Here is a 21,708-nt window from a genome sequence, read left to right as displayed (position 1 = left end):
AGCTCTGGATAAGAATTCGGAAGCGAGAGGTCGGCCAACAGTTTCGACACGTAGCGGGCGATAGTCCCCGCGCGATGATCACACCTACAGTGGCTCAAATTAATACTCGGACACTTTTTAAAATCGCATAACTTTTTTAGAATTGGTCCAAACAACTTGAGTTTTTTTGAGAAGCTAGAAGGATTAGTTTGCTAACTGACGCGTTTCGTCGTTTTGAAACAAAATGTATTCGGTTGGAATAGCGAAAAGAATAGTAAAGGTCGATTTTTGAACTTTTTTTTTGTGAGCTTGTAATGAAAATTCAAAAACCCCGTTTGTAGATTGCAGTAAGTTGTACACGTGCCTAAAATTTCATGAAAATCGGTTAACCTTGCTCCGAGCTACAAACGTTTAAAGATCGCAGAATAAGGTCGAGAATCGCTGATTTCGGGAATTTTCGCTATTCTCGACCTTATTCTGCGATCTTTAAACGTTCGTAGCTCGGAGAAACATTAACCGATTTTGATGAAATTTTAGGCACGTATACAACTTACTGCAATCTACAAACGGTTTTTCTTTTAATTTTCATTACAAGCTCACAAAAAAAAGTTCAAAAATCGACCCTTACTATTCTTTTCGCTATTCCAACCGAATACATTTTTTTTTTTCAAAACGACGAAACGCGTCAGTTAGCAACCTAATCCATTTAGCTTCTCAAAAAAAAACTCAAGTTGTTTGGACCAATTCTAAAAAAGTTATGCGATTTTAAAAAGTGTCCGAGTATTAATTTGAGCCACAGTATAACGCAATTACATCTCTCGAAAGCTGGGCAAATGCCCGTGCGCGTCCGCACACCGCATCATTAAACGTAATTCTAGTCTTCGGGGCCATAGAGAGGCACCCTGCTCAGCTTTCAATCTGCCAGAACAAGCGTTGAGTTAATCACACGTTCGCGTGGCAAGGGAAGAAGGTTTCTAAATGAAATGAAATCACTACGTATTACATACATACATTCGTGAGTCACGGATCTGCACAGGCTGGTAGAAACGTGCAGCACGGAAGAAGCGGAACGCATTATTGCCTCGAATGAAAAGAAATGATACGAAGAACCGGTTTTATCATCGACGGCATTTATTAACTGGTGCTTAATGACAATCAGGTACAAGATGCAAGCATTACATGACGTCCTCGCCTGCACGCTGTGACAGTAATTCTGTGATGTAACCTCGTACCGAGAAATGTTTGTATATGTATACATAACCACACGCGTCGGCTTGAGCCAGGGATCACGCATACAATTGCATTTGGATACAACATGTTGGTCACTACCTCGATCCGATATTTTAATATTTCTCACTGGCCACGTCCTTTACGAACACGTCCCATTTCTCCCCCCAAACGTCAAGCGCCTTTCTTTTCTCTGGATTGGACATGCTACTGTACAAAAGGGAATTCATAGCCAACTGCTTGAGAGCTTTAAGGCTGCAGTGCTCGGACATTAGGGCCAGAAAAGCTTCGTAGAAGTCGTAGCTCAGGCCCCGTGCGCCCCAAAAGCCTGGGTCATCGTTGGAGACGACTAATGGGTATCCTTCCGCGAAGAGCCTCCTGGCAGCGTGGTTTCGTAGATCGTCGACGAGCTTTAGCACCTGATTCGAGATCGGGTTTATTTCTATGGCGATGTCCATTCGCTTCGCCATCTCCAGTAGGAATGGGTGGTAAGTCAGGGCGTACCTGCGCGAAATTTGGAGGAAGACAGCATTTTTAGTTGTTCACAACAAAAGAATGTGAAACGGATTACTTTAGAAACTGACGAGGACCTGATAGAATAACGAAGAACGGTGCACAATGCACCAATTCATTGATTCGACATAACACTTACCCGTGGCCGATGCGTCGAGTGTTTAACAAGATAGCGTCGACAAGATTCTCGTCCGTGGACGCGCCATACCAATTCGTTTCACCAGCGTGGAAGAAGAAATTCATATCTGGCCCGGCGTCCGTCATTATGTCCGCGAAATACTTGAGAGTGTTTCCTTTGTCTTCTTGGCCGACCAGATCGAATCCAGCGACGAAGTTCGGGTAAAGTCCCTGCAGCTCCTTCATGATCTTCATACACTCCTCTACTGTCTTGTGATCGGCGAAACGCTGGGGCGAGTAGATCAGCTTCACCCCGACGAAGTCCGGATGCTCTTCCTTGAATCTGTGCACGCAAAGCTACTTGTCATTAAAAAAAAAAAACTAATAATTTTTTCCCTTATTTAATCTACGAATCTCAATTTTTATATGTTGGCGCCTCATCATTTGCACTATGTAAATCTGGCGCCGCTCTAAAAAAGTTGAGAGTCGTAGATTAAATAAGGGTAAAAACTATTTTGTACTTTTCAGTGCATTTTTATTTTTTTTCAAAGTCGTTTTTAATTTTCAATTTTTTTTTTATATTGACGCAATATGCTGAGGAGATATGCGCATACGTAAATAAAATAATAATAATGTGGCAATAGCCGTTCGAATAACAGAAAGATCATCAAAATGGGTCTATCTGCTGAGTAGTTATGCGGGGACAAATCTATAACTTTTCGAAGTCGATTAAGAAGTGTATCTAACAGAAGTTAAATTTTAAAATTCAGAATAGTTCTATGGCGTCCTTTCTCCTGACGCTCTAAGCAGGCGCTTATTTTGCTTGCCGGTTAATCCGCCGCCGATCATAACGGATGTCCGAAAGAATAATAATGATGTAGATTATAGGCGCTTTTCATATAGGCTCTGACAAACCTCACGTGGCCGACCATGTGGTTCAAGGCAGGTGAGAAGTGAAGCGTTAAAAATGAAAAGCCATCGAAGAAGGAGAAATGAGAACAGAAGATACTAGCCTGTTAGCGAGTCTCTCGTACATGCCAACAACGTCTCGTTCTTTGTACTCTGTACCCTCGAAGTCGTACGGCAACGGCAGCGTGGATCGGAACTCCAGGTACATTACATTATCCTCGTAGAGCTCCTCCAGAGCCCGCAGGAAGTGGTCTTCATAAACAGGCTTGTAGCTCACTATGTCTGCCATGAACTTAAAAATTCTTCCGAATTTATCCCACGCTTTGTCCACGTTCGAGTAGTCTGTGTCAGGATCGTTGCAGACCATCGACAGCCTCCGCTTGATCCTCTCGTTCACATCGGCGGCTCGTCGGGGATCCTGGCGGACATCCTTCAGCAACTCCCACTTGCACTTCTCATCCGGCTCGCGGAAGAAGCGCAATTGCAGGACACCATGATTGTCGCAGACGTAAAGATCGTCGCGGAACGTAACATTGTGATACACGTATTCTTCCGAGACCAAGGATGTGTCGTGAGCGTGCAGCGCGGCGCCCTTTGGCATGCGGCGGAGCAAGCGAAACACTTCCGACTGCTCGATGTCCCGCTTCGCCAGGAGGAAGTTCCGTGCGGGCGCGAACTGCGCCGGGTTCGCGAAGGCTGCAAGAATTCAACAGCTACGGTTTCGCAGGAACAGCGAAAAGGGAACGAGGGAGAGACGACTCTAAAGTTCCAGCGAATCACTAGCGACTACGATGACCGAGAGTGTTAATCTTGAAGAAGGAACACGAAATTATCGCTTCGGCTGACGATGGGGCGCCTAAACAATGGCAAACAGAAAGATACCCGCGTCATCCGCAAACAAGAGAGTCCTTTGTTCATCCATGCACGATCGGCGACCAGCATTTCGAACTCGAGGCGTCGCGTTTAATTTTATTACCGCATCGATTAAAGCACGTGTAGCGACACGCATCGAACAGGTTTATTTAGCTCCGTGATCTTACATACTGTATATATTTTCCGATCGGGATGTAAAGTTTATGCGTGGCTACTGTAACGACGAACCAGCAGCTAGTTCTTTCCTCTTCGCGTCCATAAGGATCTGATTGGCCGTCTTCTCGAGGTTGTTCAAAGATAGATTGGCGCCTAACACCATGTGCTGCTCGTACTCCAGTATCTGGCTCCGAAGGATCGAGTAATTTCCTGAAAGCGGAAGCGCAACAGTCAGGGCCGCCTGGCCGAGCGCGATAGCGATCAATGAAAAAATCAATCTCTTCATCGTCAACGATCTATGCACCACGAGTGACGACCAACGTTCTAATTGCGGTCTGGGTTAGAATTAAATATCGGACGCGATCTACGAAGCCGATCCTCGATCCTGTCGTCTCGACAGTTCGCGCAGTACTGGCTAATCGTGCCTGCCAAGACCACCGTGTACCTTCTAGCAGTTGCATCTAACAGATAAGGCTAATTATGCTCCGTAACACGTTTTAACGACAGCACCGTATGATGCTTCCAGGGATCTTGTATTCCGAATTTCTGTCGATGATCACCACGAGTCAATTCATAAGTAAATTCCTTGTTGTACGCGAACAACGAAACTACTGATCGTGCTCTGCTTTGTCTTCTCGCAATGAACAGTTCAACTGTACTTACTACTAATTTTAACTTTCTTAATTATAGCTTCTTGTATTAGGAGAAACTTTAATGCCTCCGTTAACGAGTGGTCAGGCTCCAAAATAGTGCGAACCTTCTTCTAGTCCAGCGTACTGTTTTCGTTGATAAATCTGAATTATTGTATTTTGCGCTCCTCGATTTAAAGATAGGACAAAGGCTGCTCAATCATCTTTGACTAATCTCGCTCCTCAGCGCCACGTGGTGTGTATTCTTGGGGCAGATCACGCGAGGTCAGTGTCTTCCGGTCGTTAACCGAAAACTTATAAACAATGCGTCACTTGCCTGACTAATTTTGATCTGTAACTCACGCTGAAACCTGCGCTGAAAATGAAGAATTAATGAGTACAGTGAATCCTCGTTATGAACCTGACGAACGGGGCTCGCCACGGGGCTCGTAGCGCGTTGTGGACACTATTCCGGCGACCAATGGCGCGGGTGAGAAAACACAAGAGCGAGCGGAAGGAAACGAAAGAATATCCAGCTCGTTCCAGGGTTCCTCCACTCTCGTCCGAAGGATTCCAAGAAATGGTGCGGATAGTCGCGTGTAGAAACGGGCTCATAACAAGGATTTACTGTAACAGCTCGTGCAACGTAGTCTCAATCATTTATCTATAACATATGATAACGATAACCGACTGATTAAAATACATTTCGGTATTCGAGCAGGATTCAAAATAAATTTAATGTTTATGGCTTAATGAACTTGAAGGGGCTTTGAAATTTTTTGAAGTCGATTTTTTTTTATAACAATGCTATTATTATTGTACTAATAATCAGGGAAACTCGCTAATGAAGAAGGAGATCTAGAGTAACAGTCACACATGTACGGAAATTCGTGGAAAAGGTTTATTTTCAGTGCGGACAAATCATTTCTTACAAAACGCAATTGCTCGGAAGTAACAAATTTCAATTCGTCGGGCAGGATATATAAACGCTCGCAACAATCTTAATAAATCATTTGGAACAATATGTCCTTCTATAGGTAATCCTTTAAACTACCAACCATTTATATCGCGTACATTTAACGGAAATGAAAGGCCCTCGTAGAAATTTACTGCGACCTGCTTGCCTGTTTCGAGCCACTGCAAACACGACTGTCTTGATTTCGGGGCGAAATGTGTTAGCAAAACAAAATTTAAGGCACTCTCCTTTACAAACACCTCGTGTTTACATAATTATACAGCTGTCAGCTTCTGAATACACGTAATTGCTTATTTCCAACCTTGGAATAGTACTCGATCTAGGATCGGTCATTTGGAGACATTCGATCAATCCGCTGATTAATAAGCACAGTGCGGATCAATCGGCGCGACGACGAACCTGTCTCCAGCTACTTAAGCGCGTACGTTAACGAAACACCATGGTTAGTGTGGCAAATAAATTATAATATAAAATAATTACCTAAATTCATGAATGCAATGTGCGCGTACAGTGAATTTCGTGGCCGTCTGCGATAATCTATTATAATGCCATTCGGTTCGTTCAACGGTTGTTTACAAGTAACCATAAAGTATCACACGTACAAACGTCTGTGGTTTTAATAGTGCCGGTATGTACAATGCTGAATACACTATAGTTCGAAAATATATTGACGATAATAAATGTGTTACTGTATTAGAGACCTAACGACTATTAGCTGCACCCATTCGATTACCGCTAAGAATAAATAATTGAAAAATCAAAAATGGTCCTTAATGCACTTAAGTAACTGTGTACTTATCTTCTCGATGCGCAAAGATGTGTGTTGTATGTGTGTGTGTTTGTGTGATATTATTGTCTTATATTATTTTATGGGAACGTTCATGCGTATCATCAATGGTATTTATAGAAAGCTAGAGTAGGATAAATGAGTTCAGATTACTTTTCGATAGGTCGATGATTTGTCTTGCTGTCAGAGTTTCAGTTACATCGATTGTACGTAAACTTAATAGCAGTTACGCGTTTCCTCGATGATATTATAATTGGACCATTATTTTCTGCACCCTCTGTTATACGAGGAATGAAACGAAATTGAAGTTTTCATTAGTAACTTCGAAAAATATTAGTGTTCCTCGTGTTCACAGTTAGATGAATAATTTATTGCATAGCTATTACATAACTCAACGTAGTGTCGCTTAAATCAGTTCAGGGGAAAAAGAAAATGATAAATAGAATGTCGATGTTTAGTAAAACAACACTTCTTCCTCAATTTCGGATATGATTTTTCACGTAGAAATTCTTGTATATTACATCTGACGTACGAACTTCATTAACAGGGAAATATATCGAATCCATTCCTTCGAGAAAAAAAAATGAAAAAAAAAATGGAGATAACCTACGAGCATCTTAATCGAATGACTATTCACTAAGGATATACAGTCGTAGAAAAAATATATTCTTTAACGTATTTTCCGTATTAACAAAGTTGCGATTCCGTCAATGCAATGAATCAGATATAAAGCAGCGTCTGTCCCATATCATTGAACACAGGATATGTAAAAAACATTTCTGGAGCGAACAAATCGAACAGTCCCCCCTCATTCGTCATTCCTACGCTGATATTTACAATCTTACATCTTTCTGCCCATACAGAGATAAACCAAACCACCAATTAAAATACATTCTCACCAGAGCCCACGAAGTCCCACAGTTGACAAACAAAACCAGCCTTCGCCTGGCACAGATTCAAAAACTTTACCAGGGGGGTTCTGTCCATTTCTCCTCCTCCCTTATTAGCCGTTCCAACGTGACGATAAGTCGCGAAATGCACTTCTACGATCGAACCGCAGTTAGCACACGATTCCCTAAACGTTTCCCCGCCGAATCGCTCTATCAATGATCCCTGAGTGAGAAGCGTCAGCGACCAGGACATCGAAGACAGCCGAATCGCCGTCCAAGCTGTGCTACCGTTCCAGGATTCCAGCCGTAGACGATTCCCTCTGGTCGTGTCTCAATCGGGGCTACGAGTTTCCCGAGGCAGCCGTAAAAAATGCAAAGACACCGTTCGCCTTTCAACCGAAACGTGTTCGTTTGGGTCAACGGTTACAAGAAAAATATCATCTCACGAAGATTGAGACCGTTGCGTGTAGTATACTCGACTTCACGTGCAGCCAGCTTCTCCCTTGGGGCGCGAGCCAAGATCGAGCGCGAGATTTTTAAACAGGACCGCGAGTATGAGCTGCACCGATGCGCCAGCGTGATGAATTACTTACAAGACGATTATGACAATGGAGTTTAAATATGGTTAAGAGGTTTTCAGGGATTTGTCTGCGTGCGCCAACGTGAGGGAGCCCACGAGCGACACCAGGGTACGGTCCAGCCATGTTATGGGGTTCGGGTACAGGAGACCACCTTCGTAGAATCCTAAGTGACCACCATGCGCCAGTTCAATGTACAGCGTGTTTGGATGCTTTTCTGTAACAACGGAAACAGTCGTTCTTTAAGATCTTCACTGGCACCTATCTTCTGGCATTCGTCTAAGGTGCGGAATAGTAATGGTGGCAGTGAATTATTGGAATTATTAGTTGCGGTAAGAAAATGGAAGTTGTAGAGTCTGAAAGAGAACGTCGGAAGCAAGACGCGAGCTGTTTTTAAATGAGAACTGAATTCTCTTTGAATTCTCAATGAATAATCTGTGGGTACTTAGAACTGTAGCCTTGGCAGAGACAATGACCTGTATTTGTTAAGGCCATTCAAAATCGCTCTGCTAATTAATGCAGAGCACATCGAACGACAGTCTTGAATGATCTTGACCTTTTTATCTTTTGATTCTTCTTTAACTTCGCAAAACGAAACTCATGGTTCTTCTTAAGCCGGAAGCACACCGTCATCACGTGACGTTACTCTCGTTATTTTTACTTAAAAATTAAAATACTCCTCGATGCCCCCGAGCAACGAACGCTTTATTTCCTAAGTCAATTACCGTGCATCAGGAAAATTCGATGCTGGGCTTGAGGAGGCTTTATCGTAATTATACTCACTGGCATGCTCCTTGATAGGGTTCAGCAACATCTCAGGTACGATAGGATCATCCAACGCATTGATGAACACCATAGGCGTCGTGATGTTCTCTAGATAAAAAATAGAGCTACTCCACTTGTACATCTCCGTCACGGACCTGAAGTTGTGGACCTGAACGATCGAGAAACACTCAGGATGCATACACGTGTCTTTCGCATTTAGAAGAGTACGCGCGGCGCACTTCGGCGCGCTTTACCTTTCTCGTGTACGCCTCGTCGAGTTCCGGCAAGGTGGCCGCGGAAATGATGTCCCGCTCGTTTAAATTGTACCTCTGCTTGACGTCCTCGGACAGCAACATGTTCTTGTGCTTAAGGATAATATTTTTCACGGACTCTGACATAATGTAGAGGTAGAAGCGTCGGAAATTCTGCCAGTTAAGTAGGAACTTGGTACCTCTGAACAGAAATCACGCGCTAGAGCTTTAGCGATCCCCGCTCTCAAAGGAGCGCTGCTATTTACCAAAGTCAGATCTGCGTGTACTCACTCAAGAGCATTGTATCCTTGGCATATGGATATGCCGCCGATTATATTCGACAATTTATTCGAGCCTCGTTCCCCCAGGTACTTGGTCACCAGGTTGCCGCCTAAGCTGAACCCGATGCAAATTATTCTCGTATTGGGATGCTTCTCTACCAAACTGTGCAGCATCATGTTGTAATCGTCCGTGTGCCCTGCGAAGTTTAGGTAATATCGGCGGTTACTTAGAAATTCCATTAAACTCTTCGTCCATCGAGTTAGAACATGGTCGTTCAGACTTGCATGGCCTGGGATCGTGGAGCTAACACTACTTGAGGCTTCTCGGTGCAAGAGACTTTTAGAAATCATTCTTAAAATTGCGACAAAAATAGGAAGTAGATTCAAAAGGATTTTCGCAAGGATTCTTCGAAAAAGATTTCTTTTCCAAGAAATACATATGTAGACACCTTGGGTAGTTAATTGGGAACCTTGGGCACAAAACTGAGGCACCCACCAAATTTTGTTATTAACCAGCTACCAAGTAGAAACCAAGTTCCGAGATCCCTCGTGAATCTACATAGCTGTAACACCAGTTGAATTTGAACAAAACTCGCTAGGTGACGATTTTCACCGAGAAGCCCCGAAGAGTATAGACTTCGAGGAAGTTGCAAGTTTCAGGGTCGTAAGCTGCTAGTGCTTGAGCCGGAGGAACTTTTCGCACATCGGTGCTGGTAGACACATACCATACGTGAATATTCGAGGCGCAGTGACCTTTACACTGGAAAGAACCCCGACGTGATTAAGCACAGCGCATCGGTAGCCATGGCACTGGACAAAGTGCACGAAGGTTCTGATGTAAACGCTCTCGGAGCTGTTGCATATCCCCGGACAGATGGCAATCGTGACATCGTCTGTGGTAAAATAAAACGTAATAGGTTACGTAAAATCTGGCTTGAATTTCCTATTGAAAAGCATGCGATTCGCGTGCGTGCACGGCGGAGGAGTGAATGGATGCGATCCTTTGTTCAGCTCCTTCTTCGCGCGCCATTACAGCTTTCTTTGGCAAGAGAAGATACAGAAGCTGTTTCTCGATTCCTTGAACGATTAATCGCGACACCATTTCTTACATAACGAGCAATGTTAACGGGATGCCCTAGGTGTATAACAGCGCATGAATTATTTATCATGTTTTCATAGACATTTTTCATTTGGCAGTCGCGCTCTCGGTACATTTCCATGCTAATAGTATTTTCGTCGAGGCTTGTAACAGCTTCATTATCGCGAGGCTTCGGCACACTTATCAGAGAAACAACTGTCGAAGGATCGCAGGGTGTAAACCCCCTGCGGTTAACCCTCGACCGATAGAGTGGTACAAAGATATTCGTGGCAGATTAGTTACGACAATTTATAATTCATGTTCACCGAGTTCGCTCCATTAACCGTGGTAGAGCCGCATTTTTAATTAATAAAGCGTGCGTGCAATTTATTTTCTAATTTTCTTCGCCAACTAAGTTCTGCCACAAGTAGCTCATCCCTCGAGAAGATGGATTGGAAAAACGAAGGCTACGATAATTTCTTCAGCCAGAAATAGACGTAATTCTCGAGCACTCTTTTAAGCGGGATTTCGGGGTTGTTAATGGAGTTTTGCGTTTATTAATCAGAGGATAGGACTAGCTCCTTTCGTGCCAGTTCGTTTTAGCTGTATACAAGTTACAAACCAAAGAACGGACCTTCGTAATCATTGGTCAATGGTTGATAAAGATCGTAGGTGAGAGTGGTTTCATCCGGAAGTCCGCTGTACACTCGTTCCCCAATCGGCCAAGGACAACGGACGCGCCCAATAATACTGTGAATGATGGTCTGTACGTGACCACTGAAACCCCATAACCTTGTTGGTTTGTATCTGAAATACACGAACAACGTGATATAACATTCGCCACCACCATCGCCCACTGTCTCGCAATTATACCTAATTGCACACTGATAACCATCGCAGCGAAGGGTCTCGCTAAGTATGTAACAGCAACAGAAATAGTAACACTAATCGATTCGTCGTTCGCTTGTCAAACACACAATTAGTAGACACCTTGCGTACCCTCGATATCTGCACATAGGCAAAGCCTATACACAGCACTATAGCCTTATCAATTACAGCTGGCTCGTATCTGACCTCGTGCCACCTTGAACATTACCGCGAGGCGCATCATCGAACTCGTAAAAAATGAATTGGTGTCACCTTCGTAGGAGGAGCTCTACTGCGCAGGCAAGGGCGTCCGTGGACATTTTTCCAGGGCAGGAGGGTAACTTTGGGGTGACGGTAAAGAAAAATATAGTAAGGAAAAAACGAGTACATTGCGTTCCACGTTAGAGCGTACTCGTTTCGCGCAGGGATACACTGCTGATTGGTAGTAAGCCGGCAGGGAAAGTGCTACGACCAATCGCGAAAGTGCTACGACCAATCGCGCGTGTCGGATCCGTGGGAGCTGCGCAGATCGGTCGCAAATCGGTAGGGGCGCTGGTACGCTCTTACGTGGAACGCAGTGTAGCCCTACTGCATCTTTCAACCCATTTCGTAGTGTCAATTTAATTTAACTTCACTTATTCGGCTTTTAAAAATAAGCGATTTTTTTCTCAAAAGCTAGGGGAAGGAAACTACCCCTTCAGCCCCCATCCCTCCGGGCGCCCGTGCTAGCAGACATTGGAAATTAATTTAATCGAAAACAGCGGGGTTTCTCTTCCAGTGACCATCCTACTTCGACGTCCTTAGGAAAAACGACTAACCTTCTGCCTTAAGGGGAGGTTCTGGTCTAAATGTCGATTTTTCTTTTATTTCATTTTTCGAATGTTCAACCTTTTAGGAAAACGGGTTTGAAAGGATTTGTTGAAATTCGTAAAATTCCCGAAGTTATAGGCATTTGAGTCGCGGCAAACACATGGGTCACAACCGGCTACTCGGCGCTCACGTAAAACTTTAAGGGGAGGTTCTGGTCTAAATGTCGATTTTTTTTATATCATTTTTCGAATGTTCAATCTTTTAGGAATACGGGTTTAAAAGGATTTGTTGAAATTCGTAAAATTCCCCAAGTTGTAGGCATTTGAGTCGCGGCAAATACATGGGTCACAACCGGCTACTCGGCGCTCACGTAAAACTTCAAATGCGTTTTTCTCGAAACAGTGTTCTCAAAACGGTGGGACCTGTATCTTCAAAAGTTATTATCCGATTCGACTGAAACTTGTTTTATTTTGAAGATTATTCTTTTGGCTAGGGGGGGGGGGGACTAAAAAAAATACAAAAAGTTGAAAATTTATAATTTTTAAAGGCGTTGAAAGGACGAAAAATACAGGGAAAAGTGATTTCAAACGTGAAGTGTCGTTATTTTCTAAAAAAAATGTAATTTTTGTAATTTTTTTTTAGTCCCCCCCCCCCTAGAAAAAAGAATAATCTTCAAAATAAAAAAGGTTTCAGTCGAATCGGATAATAACTTTTAGAGATACAGGTCCCACCGATTTGGATCAATTTTTTGACGCCTTAACTTTAACGACTCCCCAGGGCTGTTTGCACTGATTAATTATAAAACAAAAAATATATTTCTATAACATAAGACATCCTTAATACAACGCAACAAGTCCCATTAAATTATATATAGTAGTTTTCCTTTAATTAATTCCTAAATATCACCTATTTTTTGGGGCTCTAGACCAGAACCTCCCCTTAAGAACTAGCTTTATATGCATGCACACATCCCGCGTGTGACATTTACGCCATTGTATCGAAAAGAACAGTTGTTAACCGCGCGAAAGTGTGCCTCTTCTTTCGCAGAGACCCCGTCGTTTTCGCGTGCCTAAACAGCAGGCTGTGGTCGAAGGAAAAGCGACGCTGGACACGGGCAACGGATTATTAAGCCTGTTTATTGCAGTCCACGAACAGTCGTAGTGGATCAGTGGAGCATACGACGGCGTAAAGAATTGCTAGGATTAAACCGCGGGGCCCGCGTAAAGCGCTCTTTTGTGTTCAGTAGGATGAAAGGGGGGTTTCACTTAACGGGCTCAACTTTTCCATGAAAAGGAGTTCTTCGGGCCGCGGATCGGCTCGGGGACGTTTTTCCCGTGGGCCATTAAATAAACTGTGTTACGGGACTACGTTAACAGGGGCAGGGAATCCCGAGGAAGGATTCCTCGCCGGCTGGACAAAGCGAAGTAAACCAGGCGTAACTTTTTTACAACGATTCCCGTCGCTGCGAACGTACCTCGCGCGTTAACAGGGGCCACGTGAGTTATGAGTTTTCTCCGTGCATTAAACCCATCGCTGATCTCGCGCATTTTGTGCGTTCCAATTGGCTCGTCACCGCGTTTCACCGGCCAAACTGTATTGCTCGGGTCAGCGAATAAATAATCACCGCTGCGCGCAGAGATTCGCTCGGGAGTGCCATTCCCGGACCACTTTTTATCTGTTTACGGTATTTCGTCTGGAAGATATCTCGGGATATCACTGGTGTATCCTCTGTTTGAAGAAATATCGAGGTGATCTTGAATTCCTTGGCGCGCCGTGCGAAATTCAAGGCTTCCCGTGGAAATTCGAAAGGTGCAGGCAGTGTTGCGATACCAAATGCACTTGCAAGAATATTAAAAAGAAATTCAAATAAAAAAGAAGACCAAAATGGTCCACGTACCAATGGTAATACTCTGTATAGAATTTTAAAGCAATTTCCCTTTGTAAATAAGGCACCAATAGTACTGAGGTGAGGGACGCGAGGGTGGTAATAAGGTACACTACTTAATAAACTCAACAAATAATATGGTTTATTTTAAGACCAAAAAAAACTACTTTAAGGGGGGAGCCTGGTGTAGCGGATCGAAGAAATCGATTTTTTTTTTTGCATAAATCAATAGTTGAACATCACGAAAATATGTTCCCAAAGCCGCAAAACGAAATTCGAAAAATTAAAGCGGATATAGCCGATTTTGCTACGGAGCGCCAGGCTACCACAAAACTTGAAATGTGTTTTTTCTCGAAACGACAGTTTTATACTTTGCGGGCAATGTAACTAAAAAAATATTCAACCAATCAACTTGGCCTTGTGCACGGATATTTGTGAACATTTTCTTCACAGAGCTAAGTTATTGGTATAATGATATTGTTTAAATAAATAACTTTTTTTACACATTTAAGGGGGGGAGTCTAGTGTAGGGAGTCGAAGAAATCGATTTTTTTTTTACATAAATCAATAGTTGAACATCACGAAAATATGTTCCCAAAGCCGCAAAACGAAATTCGAAAAATTAAAGCGGATATAGCCGGTTTTGCTACGGAGCGCCAGGCTACCACAAAACTTTAAATGCGTTTTTCTCGAAACGACAGTTTTATACTTTGCGGGCAATGTAACTAAAAAAATATTCAACCAATCAACTTGGCCTTGTGCACGGATATTTGTGAACATTTTCTTCATAGTACTAAGTTATTAGTATAATGATATTGTTTAAATAAATAACTTTTTTTTAGACATTTAAGGCAAAATTTTGTTGGAAACAGTGCACTTTTTATTCAAGAGGCCGCCATTTGTTCATTTTGCATCTTTTAAGTTTCAAATTACTTCATTCTGTGCGTACACTCATAAACTAAAAGAAAATTGTTCGATTATTGGTTTCAGATGAAAGCAAAAGACGCTACGTTGCCCGCAGTGCAATAATTGCGTCGCCAACGGACTGGGCATAACTTTGTTATTTGCCGCTCCTTTTTAATAATTTTTTTTTTTGTTATATACCTTAACCTGTTAATACAATATCCTGAAAGTTTCAGAAAGATCTATCAAATACTTTCTTTAAAAAAAATTCCCGAAAAATGCCTCGATTTTCATTTAGTTACACCAGGCTCCCCCCTTAAAGAAGATATCGAGCGGACGAAAAACAACCGCTCTACTCGAGTCCTTCTAGCCGAATGCCCAACGGTCGCGTTCCTTTCAGAATCGCAGGCAACGCGTACCACGTGCACAACTTTTGGAAAAAACCCAGGCCCTGAGAACAAGGGAGGTTTCGTCGCCAGGCAAATCCAACAGTCGCGAAACCTTCGCTTGAACTTTATGACCTTACCTGGTCGCCTTCTACTCCGCTCGAAAATTCGTTGCTACGCACGCTACAGTACTAACAGGTGGTGCGTCCAACGTCTCTGTAGAAAACAATGCACGAGCCAATTAACCGATTAGTGGGCAGGATTGGCGCAGTGCTTGCAAATTTAAATGAATGGCAAATTTGATTTTCTCTACAACTAACAAGGGAAGATCCCGAACCCGAAAATTCGAAAAATTCTGAAACTTTGTAAATCTGTAGGGGATTTCCTCCTGATTACAACGCACTTTTTGTTTGCTGCCCAAGTTCACTCAAAGAGGGTGAATTAACCCCTAAATATTCGGCTACTTTCCGATTTTGTGTTATAATTCGCGAACTGTAAGAGATAGAAGAAAAGTTTCAAGGCAAAAGTTACTTCTTTTAATTAAATCTATCATTTGGTAAAAAATTATTTTACACTTCGCGAGTTATAACACAAAATCGGAAAATAACAGGATTTTCGGGGGTCAAGTACACCCCCTTAGAGTGAATTTGGGCAGCAAAGAAAAATTGCGTTGTAATTAGGAGGAAATTCCCTACATATTCACAAAGTTTCTGAATTTTTGAAATTTCTGGGTTCCGGATGTTACGTTCCCTTGTAAGAGGTGGCACGTCCAGGATTTTCTACAAATACAATCCCCCTTTCATGATTTTAGACTATATTAAGGGGGTATACCCGTTTGAACCCTCGGAAAATGTATACATTTTGTGGATTTTTTTACAAGTCAACGGTTTGATACAGATTTCCCGTTTTTTAACTATGTTTACATAGTATTACGAACTACTTATAAAAAAAGTTTCAGTTAAAAAACTATTGTTTTTCGGAAGTTACGGATACATGTCCGAAAGTCTCTCGATTTTAGACGGCTAAACGGTGGCCCTAAAAACTCGCGCTACGTTCAACCAATTTACTTCAAATTTTGCATGCAGAATCATAATAAGATTCCACATCGTCCAACGAAGGCGATTTTGAAAATTTTGAAAAATAAAGAAATGGTGAGAGATCAAAGGTGAAGTTAAATTTTTCTAAGAGAAAAATCCACCGTTTTCCTTTATAAATAATAAACGGGGAATCGAAATAAAAAAAGCCTTCGTTGGACGATGCGGAATCTTATTATGATTCTGCATGCAAAATTGGAAGTGAATTGGTTGAACGTAGCGCGAGTTTTCAGGGCCACCGTTTAGCCGTCTAAAATCGAGAGACTTTCGGACATGTATCCGTAACTTCCGAAAAACAATAGTTTTTTAACTGAAACTTTTTTTATAAGTAGTTCATAATACTATGTAAACATAGTTAAAAAACGGGAAATCTGCATCAAACCGTTGACTTGTAAAAAAATCCACAAAATGTATACATTTTCCGAGGGTTCAAACGGGTATACCCCCTTAATACAAAAAATAGAAAAATTTGTGACGCATTTGGGTTATTATTAAATTTCGTAAACAATTTAGAGTCGGGAAAGTGCTTCCTCTCTCCCGAAAAATTTGATTCTTGGCACTCGCGGTGTCTTCCACAAGACCACTTCAATTTTGCTGAACACTTTTTGTTTTTCCTTCTATTCTAGTCTACTTGGAAGCGTGGCCACAGAAACGGACGACTGCAGGAAATGCAGTGGGTCGTAGGTTACAGGTGAACTATTGAAAATTCAACGCGTTGCATTACCCGGCTTGTTTTCTTTTCCAGCGCGGTTTCATAATCATGCAGAGCAATGGAGCAGAAAAGTGCAATAATTTGGACCTCGTTCCGTGGGCTTGTGATGATACGACGTTCACCTAGAAACTTCCTGGCGTGGACAATATCTGTGTACACACTGTACACCTGTCCCGACGCCAGCCGCGCGGCGCTCGTATCATATCAAATATTTTTCCGCGTTCGCGCATTGTGCGTTATATAACTGAGATTGCCGCAAGTTCAGAGATACCGGACTCGAGTAGAACGCGGAGAATTTAATGAAAAAGTGAATGCATCGCAAAAAGCGGGCGGATTATAAATTTATACGAAACCGTAGCACGTTCCTGCGCGCGTTCCTGGGCTTTATTAATCGCAAGCCACTTCCTCGGGGCTCGAAATACCTATATAAAATTTATAGCCGCCGCGAATCGAGGGAAATTCGTACTGCGCGGCGCGCAACCTCGAAGAAGGCGAAGCTCCTACACCGTTCCTCATGAATTGTCAATTCGCTATGGATTTGTCGGGCACTTGGAACTTCCTACGAATCAATGGAGGAAAGTAGGATAGCCGGCGATGAAATTTAACGAGCCTGGTCTTAGAACGCTGCCCCGGCACGGTGCGCGAGATTTCTCTGCCAAGCGGAATGATAACAGAAGAAATGGTAACGACGCACGCGTGACGGCGCAGGGCGTTCGCTTTTTTCTTTAATATAAATGGCACGGTCACCGGGGAAATAGGCTATACGCAACCATTTATCGGTCGATTCTACTCCGACTACGTGTGCGCCTGTTGGAAAAGTAAAGTTACGCGGGTAAGTAGTGCATTCGCGACGGCTATAGCCATTCACAGTCATGGTCAGGCGTGAATCGATCAAAAGTGAACATTAAGCTTGTTTTTCCCTCTCCTGTCGCGTTACGATAATGACTCGTGGGGAATATTTCTGTCGCATACCGAAGCTGGACGATAAAAGTGCCGGTGGCATTCCAAGAAAATGAAGCACGCTGCACGGATCGTCGTATCAAATCGGTTACTCTGTACGAGTGCAATCTCTCGCGAATACTTGCAGCGCAATAAACACAGGCAGAACTTATCGCGATCGAAAGATACCGACTGAAAATGTCGGAAACTCGCCTCGCGGAACTTGGCCCATAAAAGGGGGGCTAATAATATTAATATTGTCCTCGCATAAAAGTATCCCTTGTAACGTAAGCAAGGCCCTTTTTACGAACAATGTGAACTTTATCCTCCCTTGCGGAGTGGGCATACAAATAAGGAAAAATCGAACTTACACTCTTGGTGATAAGATACGGAAGGAAAGTATTACAAAGTTGTTTCACGCGATTCGCTGTACGAAGGAGAAATTGTATTACGAAAAGAAGCAGACTTTATTTCAACGCGTAGAACGAAGTACAAAATTAGTGGGTAAAAAAAAAATAGTAGCCGAATGTGACATCGCGATCGAGGAACAATGGGAGTGAAGGCTGCGAATCTGTTTCGCACGATTCCATTGAACGAGAAAAGGGAAATCGTTGGGCCACGGTAATTACAGGCAGCTGTTTTCTTCCCATCGGAAAGTCGGGTCGTTTGACAACGCTTGATTTTGATTCCGAGGATGGCTCAATGGTGCCGCGACACGCGTGCAATTACGAAAAGGGATTTGATTCTTCGCGCGGAAGTAAAAGCGAAAGCAGCGAGATCGGTAGGAAACGCGATCACTCGATAAACTGCAGGAAGCCTTTCTGTGGAAATGCACCAATGCACCGGCTGAATGGATAATTATTACTCAATATCGATATGCGTTGCATCTCGAACAGTACACGCACCCCGAGGAGGTTGTTGTATACCAACGTCATTTAAGGGGGTATACCCGTTTGAACCCTCGGAAAATGTATACATTTTGTGGATTTTTTTACAAGTCAACGGTTTGATGCAGATTTCCCGTTTTTTAACTATGTTTACACAGTATTATGAACTACTTATAAAAAAAGTTTCAGTTAAAAAACTATTGTTTTTCGGAAGTTACGGATACATGTCCGAAAGTCTCGCGATTTTAGACGGCTAAACGGTGGACCCAAAAACTCGCGCTACGTTCAACCAATTCACTTCCAATTTTGCATGCAGAATCATAATAAGATTCCGCATCGTCCAACGAGGGCTTTTTTTATTTCGATTCCCCGTTTATTATTTATAAAGGAAAAAGGTGGATTTTCTCTTAGAAAAATTTAACTTTACCTTTGATCTCTCACCATTTCTTTATTTTTCAAAATTTTCAAAATCGCCTTCGTTGGACGATGTGCAATCTTATTATGATTCTGCATGCAAAATTTGAAGTAAATTGGTTGAACGTAGCGCGAGTTTTTAGGGCCACCGTTTAGCCGTCTAAAATCCAGAGACTTTCGGACATGTATCCGTAACTTCCGAAAAACAATAGTTTTTTAACTGAAACTTTTTTTATAAGTAGTTCATAATACTATGTGAACATAGTTAAAAAACGGGAAATCTGCATCAAACCGTTGACTTGTAAAAAAATCCACAAAATGTATACATTTTCCGAGGGTTCAAACGGGTATGCCCCCTTAAATCTATATAAAGTATTAGTCAGCGCGTTAGTTTTCCAGATAGCAATAGTAAGCATCCCGAAGTCCTTCTTTTATGACCTTATCCGTACCCTATTACTCATCCTTGAACCTCGATCTCTATGCCTCATCCCTTAACGACCGTTAAACTCAGGACAACCCCCACTTTTCAGCTTACCGAAAACCGTACATATATATATATTACACGCAATTCTTCCAGTCAGAAGCACTCGAGCACTTCAGTCCGAATAGTCTGGACACGAGAATCTAGTTCTGAATCTATAATCTAGTATTTATCTGTAATCGTCTTAGTTCCCGTTATTTGTATAAAGTTATTTAATAAAATAAAAGTAATACGAAAAATACGGAATACAACAAGGTTCTAACGCGAGGATTCCAAGGATTTACACGATAAGAAAGTAACGCGTGAAATATCGCATTAAACTTTTGTACCGATACTTGGAACATTATCCGGCCCCACCTTTCAATCGGACTTGCCTGAAAGATCGATTGTTCTTTGCAATGGAAGTGATTTGCGCGCTTCGATAATTACACGCGGCGTATAGATTTAGATTTACATTGATCTGCCGGTAAATACTTTTCTTCTTCGTGCTCTCATAAATTATACTTTCGGTGAAAGTACTGCATAATGTGCGATGCACAATGTTTCACCTCGAGTTATCCAATAACGTGACGCTCCAATTGCTTCGACCGTCAAAAACGTGGTCGTGCATGTGAATTCGTATCAACTGGCGAACCTGACTCATTAAGCTGTTTAAGATAACTTTTGCCACATTGCGCGACAATGTTGTGTTAGTCACTATCTGTCGTCAAGTGTGATGCAGGCATTCTAAGGAACATGTTCGGTGAGGTCACAGCCGAGATCGGATCGAGTGGTTATGCAATGCCCGAAATGGAAAAACAATGCTGCGGATTATTATTGCTCCCTTTACGGTGGTCGTTTCCTTCCTATCGTCCGCGATTGCCCACGCTCGCGTTTCCCCGGGTTATTAACTTCGGTTCCTTTAACAACACTTCGATAAACGGGCGTAATCTTTAACGGAAGCTATTGCGAGCGAGTAATACCCGAACATTCGCTTCTAAAGATAAGCGGCGGAGTGAGAAAATTTGCCACGAACGCAAAACCGTATTTGCTAGTTAGGACGATTGAAGTGGGTCAAACGTGTGCTCCTAATTAAGCACCATGGTAGTCTTTCACTGCGAAAGCCTATTTTAAAGTCCTGCCGAAATAGACTTCTAGAGAGGCCTCCGCAAATGGCCCTTTCTCTGTATCAGAAACAAAGAAGGGAGCCTCACGGTCTGAGCATATTTGCGAGCAATCGTATCTGCTCGATGCTGGTGGAAATTTACGACACGCCACACCACGCTGGTGCTAAACATTATCAGCGACGCGTTTCTCGTGACACAATTAGAAAGATTGATAGGGTCATTGTCTATCAGTGAAAACTAGATCACACCCGTGCCGAGGGATCACTGGGTGCTACGCCTTTTGCCAATTCGATCGTTTCTGGCAGCGTTCGCGAATTTTCGGCACTATCGATCGCCGCGACGTTCACGTCGCGTTTCCTCCTTGGAAAAGTACAGGGACTTACGTTGAGCACACGAAATCGTCGATCAATTAAATTTCCACAGGCACGCTCGTGCCCTGCAACAAGAATCCAGCTTATATGCAGCAAGAATATCCGGCGTCCCTGGCGGACCTAACCTCACTTTCATTTTCTCGACTATAACGGGAAAAGTGACAGGCATGCACACACGTTCAGAGGAAAGTCCAGCGACCGAGCGGTTACATGAGCGGATTAATCGTGGAAAACTTACGGCTCTACGATGACCGGTGCGATCTTAAGGATCGTGGTGAGAAACGTCTGATCCTGGCACACGATCAACGGCTTCTGCGGCGCACTGTTTACGTTCAATATCCTGAACAGGATGCATAGGATTACGGCGAACACGGCGAGAAGTGCCGTGGACATGTTTCCCCTCCGTTTCCTGTGTCGCGAGACGATTCAATCCCTTTCCGAGTATCTTTATCCACTGGTCGGGGACACGGTAATCCGGGAGGTGGGAAAGGAACTGTTTTGACAAGTCTCCGCGCAGAGAACGGCACGGAATGATGCGTACACTCGAGATGATCGCGAAGTAAGCCGGGTCACACTCGCCGCGGCTCGAAAACGTGACACCCCTGACAGGAGCTGGCGAGCGACTGTTTCGCGTTTGTTTTACCGGCACTTCTTGACGGTCGATTTGCGCGTGCCTATCAATAGAATTAAGTTCGCGGAGCGTCCATCTATCCGTGCCGCTCGAAATTCTGATAGGCAGGTATCGAATGGGAGGGAAAGGGACAGAGGCACGTGCGATAGCTGCTGAAATTTTTGTAATTTCTCAGACAGCTCCGTCGGATTAGGACGCTTCGACAACGGCCGA

General features: G+C 43.1%; 2 protein-coding genes across 3 annotated transcripts; both read right to left on the bottom strand.

Annotated features, from left to right (window-relative positions):
* Window positions 1-1,092: 1,092 nt before the first annotated feature.
* On the bottom strand, window positions 1,093-4,268 carry LOC143374926 (adenosine deaminase 2). The gene is made up of 4 exons (XM_076823480.1): window positions 3,847-4,268; window positions 2,850-3,441; window positions 1,859-2,179; window positions 1,093-1,710 (listed from the first exon to the last, which is right to left on the bottom strand). The coding sequence occupies exons 1-4, from the start codon at window positions 4,058-4,060 to the stop codon at window positions 1,323-1,325; spliced, it is 1,515 nt and encodes a 504-aa protein (XP_076679595.1). The 5' UTR covers window positions 4,061-4,268; the 3' UTR covers window positions 1,093-1,322.
* Window positions 4,269-5,282: 1,014 nt separating this feature from the next.
* Hydr2 (abhydrolase domain-containing protein 2) lies at window positions 5,283-21,489 on the bottom strand. Of its 2 annotated transcripts, none has more exons than XM_076823481.1 (7): window positions 21,103-21,489; window positions 10,632-10,816; window positions 9,657-9,824; window positions 8,942-9,128; window positions 8,654-8,852; window positions 8,418-8,568; window positions 5,283-7,851 (listed from the first exon to the last, which is right to left on the bottom strand). In XM_076823481.1, the coding sequence occupies exons 1-7, from the start codon at window positions 21,255-21,257 to the stop codon at window positions 7,682-7,684; spliced, it is 1,215 nt and encodes a 404-aa protein (XP_076679596.1). In that variant the 5' UTR covers window positions 21,258-21,489; the 3' UTR covers window positions 5,283-7,681. The 2 variants fall into 2 exon arrangements, with proteins under 2 accessions (XP_076679596.1, XP_076679597.1); XM_076823482.1 differs by having other exon boundaries at window positions 10,644-10,816; window positions 21,103-21,482.
* Between the last annotated feature and the right edge of the window lie 219 nt (window positions 21,490-21,708).

The sequence above is a fragment of the Andrena cerasifolii genome, chromosome 11 (assembly GCF_050908995.1).
Source record: "Andrena cerasifolii isolate SP2316 chromosome 11, iyAndCera1_principal, whole genome shotgun sequence".
Classification (NCBI taxonomy): Eukaryota; Metazoa; Arthropoda; class Insecta; order Hymenoptera; family Andrenidae; genus Andrena; species Andrena cerasifolii.
The sequence above is the reverse complement of the archived record's forward strand: the minus strand, read 5'-3'. Positions and strand labels throughout refer to the sequence as shown.

Bases quoted from the DNA above. Each gene is read 5' to 3' on its own strand.
- LOC143374926 (XM_076823480.1), bottom strand. From the start codon at position 4,060: ATGAAGAGATTGATTTTTTCATTGATCGCTATCGCGCTCGGCCAGGCG. The intron at 2,180-2,849 runs GCTAGTATCTTC...TTGCGTGCACAG, and splicing joins TACGAGAGACTCGCTAACAG to ATTCAAGGAAGAGCATCCGG. The intron at 1,711-1,858 runs GTAAGTGTTATG...AATTTCGCGCAG, and splicing joins ACTCGACGCATCGGCCACGG to GTACGCCCTGACTTACCACC.
- Hydr2 (XM_076823481.1), bottom strand. From the start codon at position 21,257: ATGTCCACGGCACTTCTCGCCGTGTTCGCCGTAATCCTATGCATCCTG. The intron at 10,817-21,102 runs GTAAGTTTTCCA...CGTGTATTTCAG, and splicing joins GCACCGGTCATCGTAGAGCC to ATACAAACCAACAAGGTTAT. The intron at 7,852-8,417 runs GTGAGTATAATT...CCGTTGTTACAG, and splicing joins CCCTATCAAGGAGCATGCCA to AAAAGCATCCAAACACGCTG.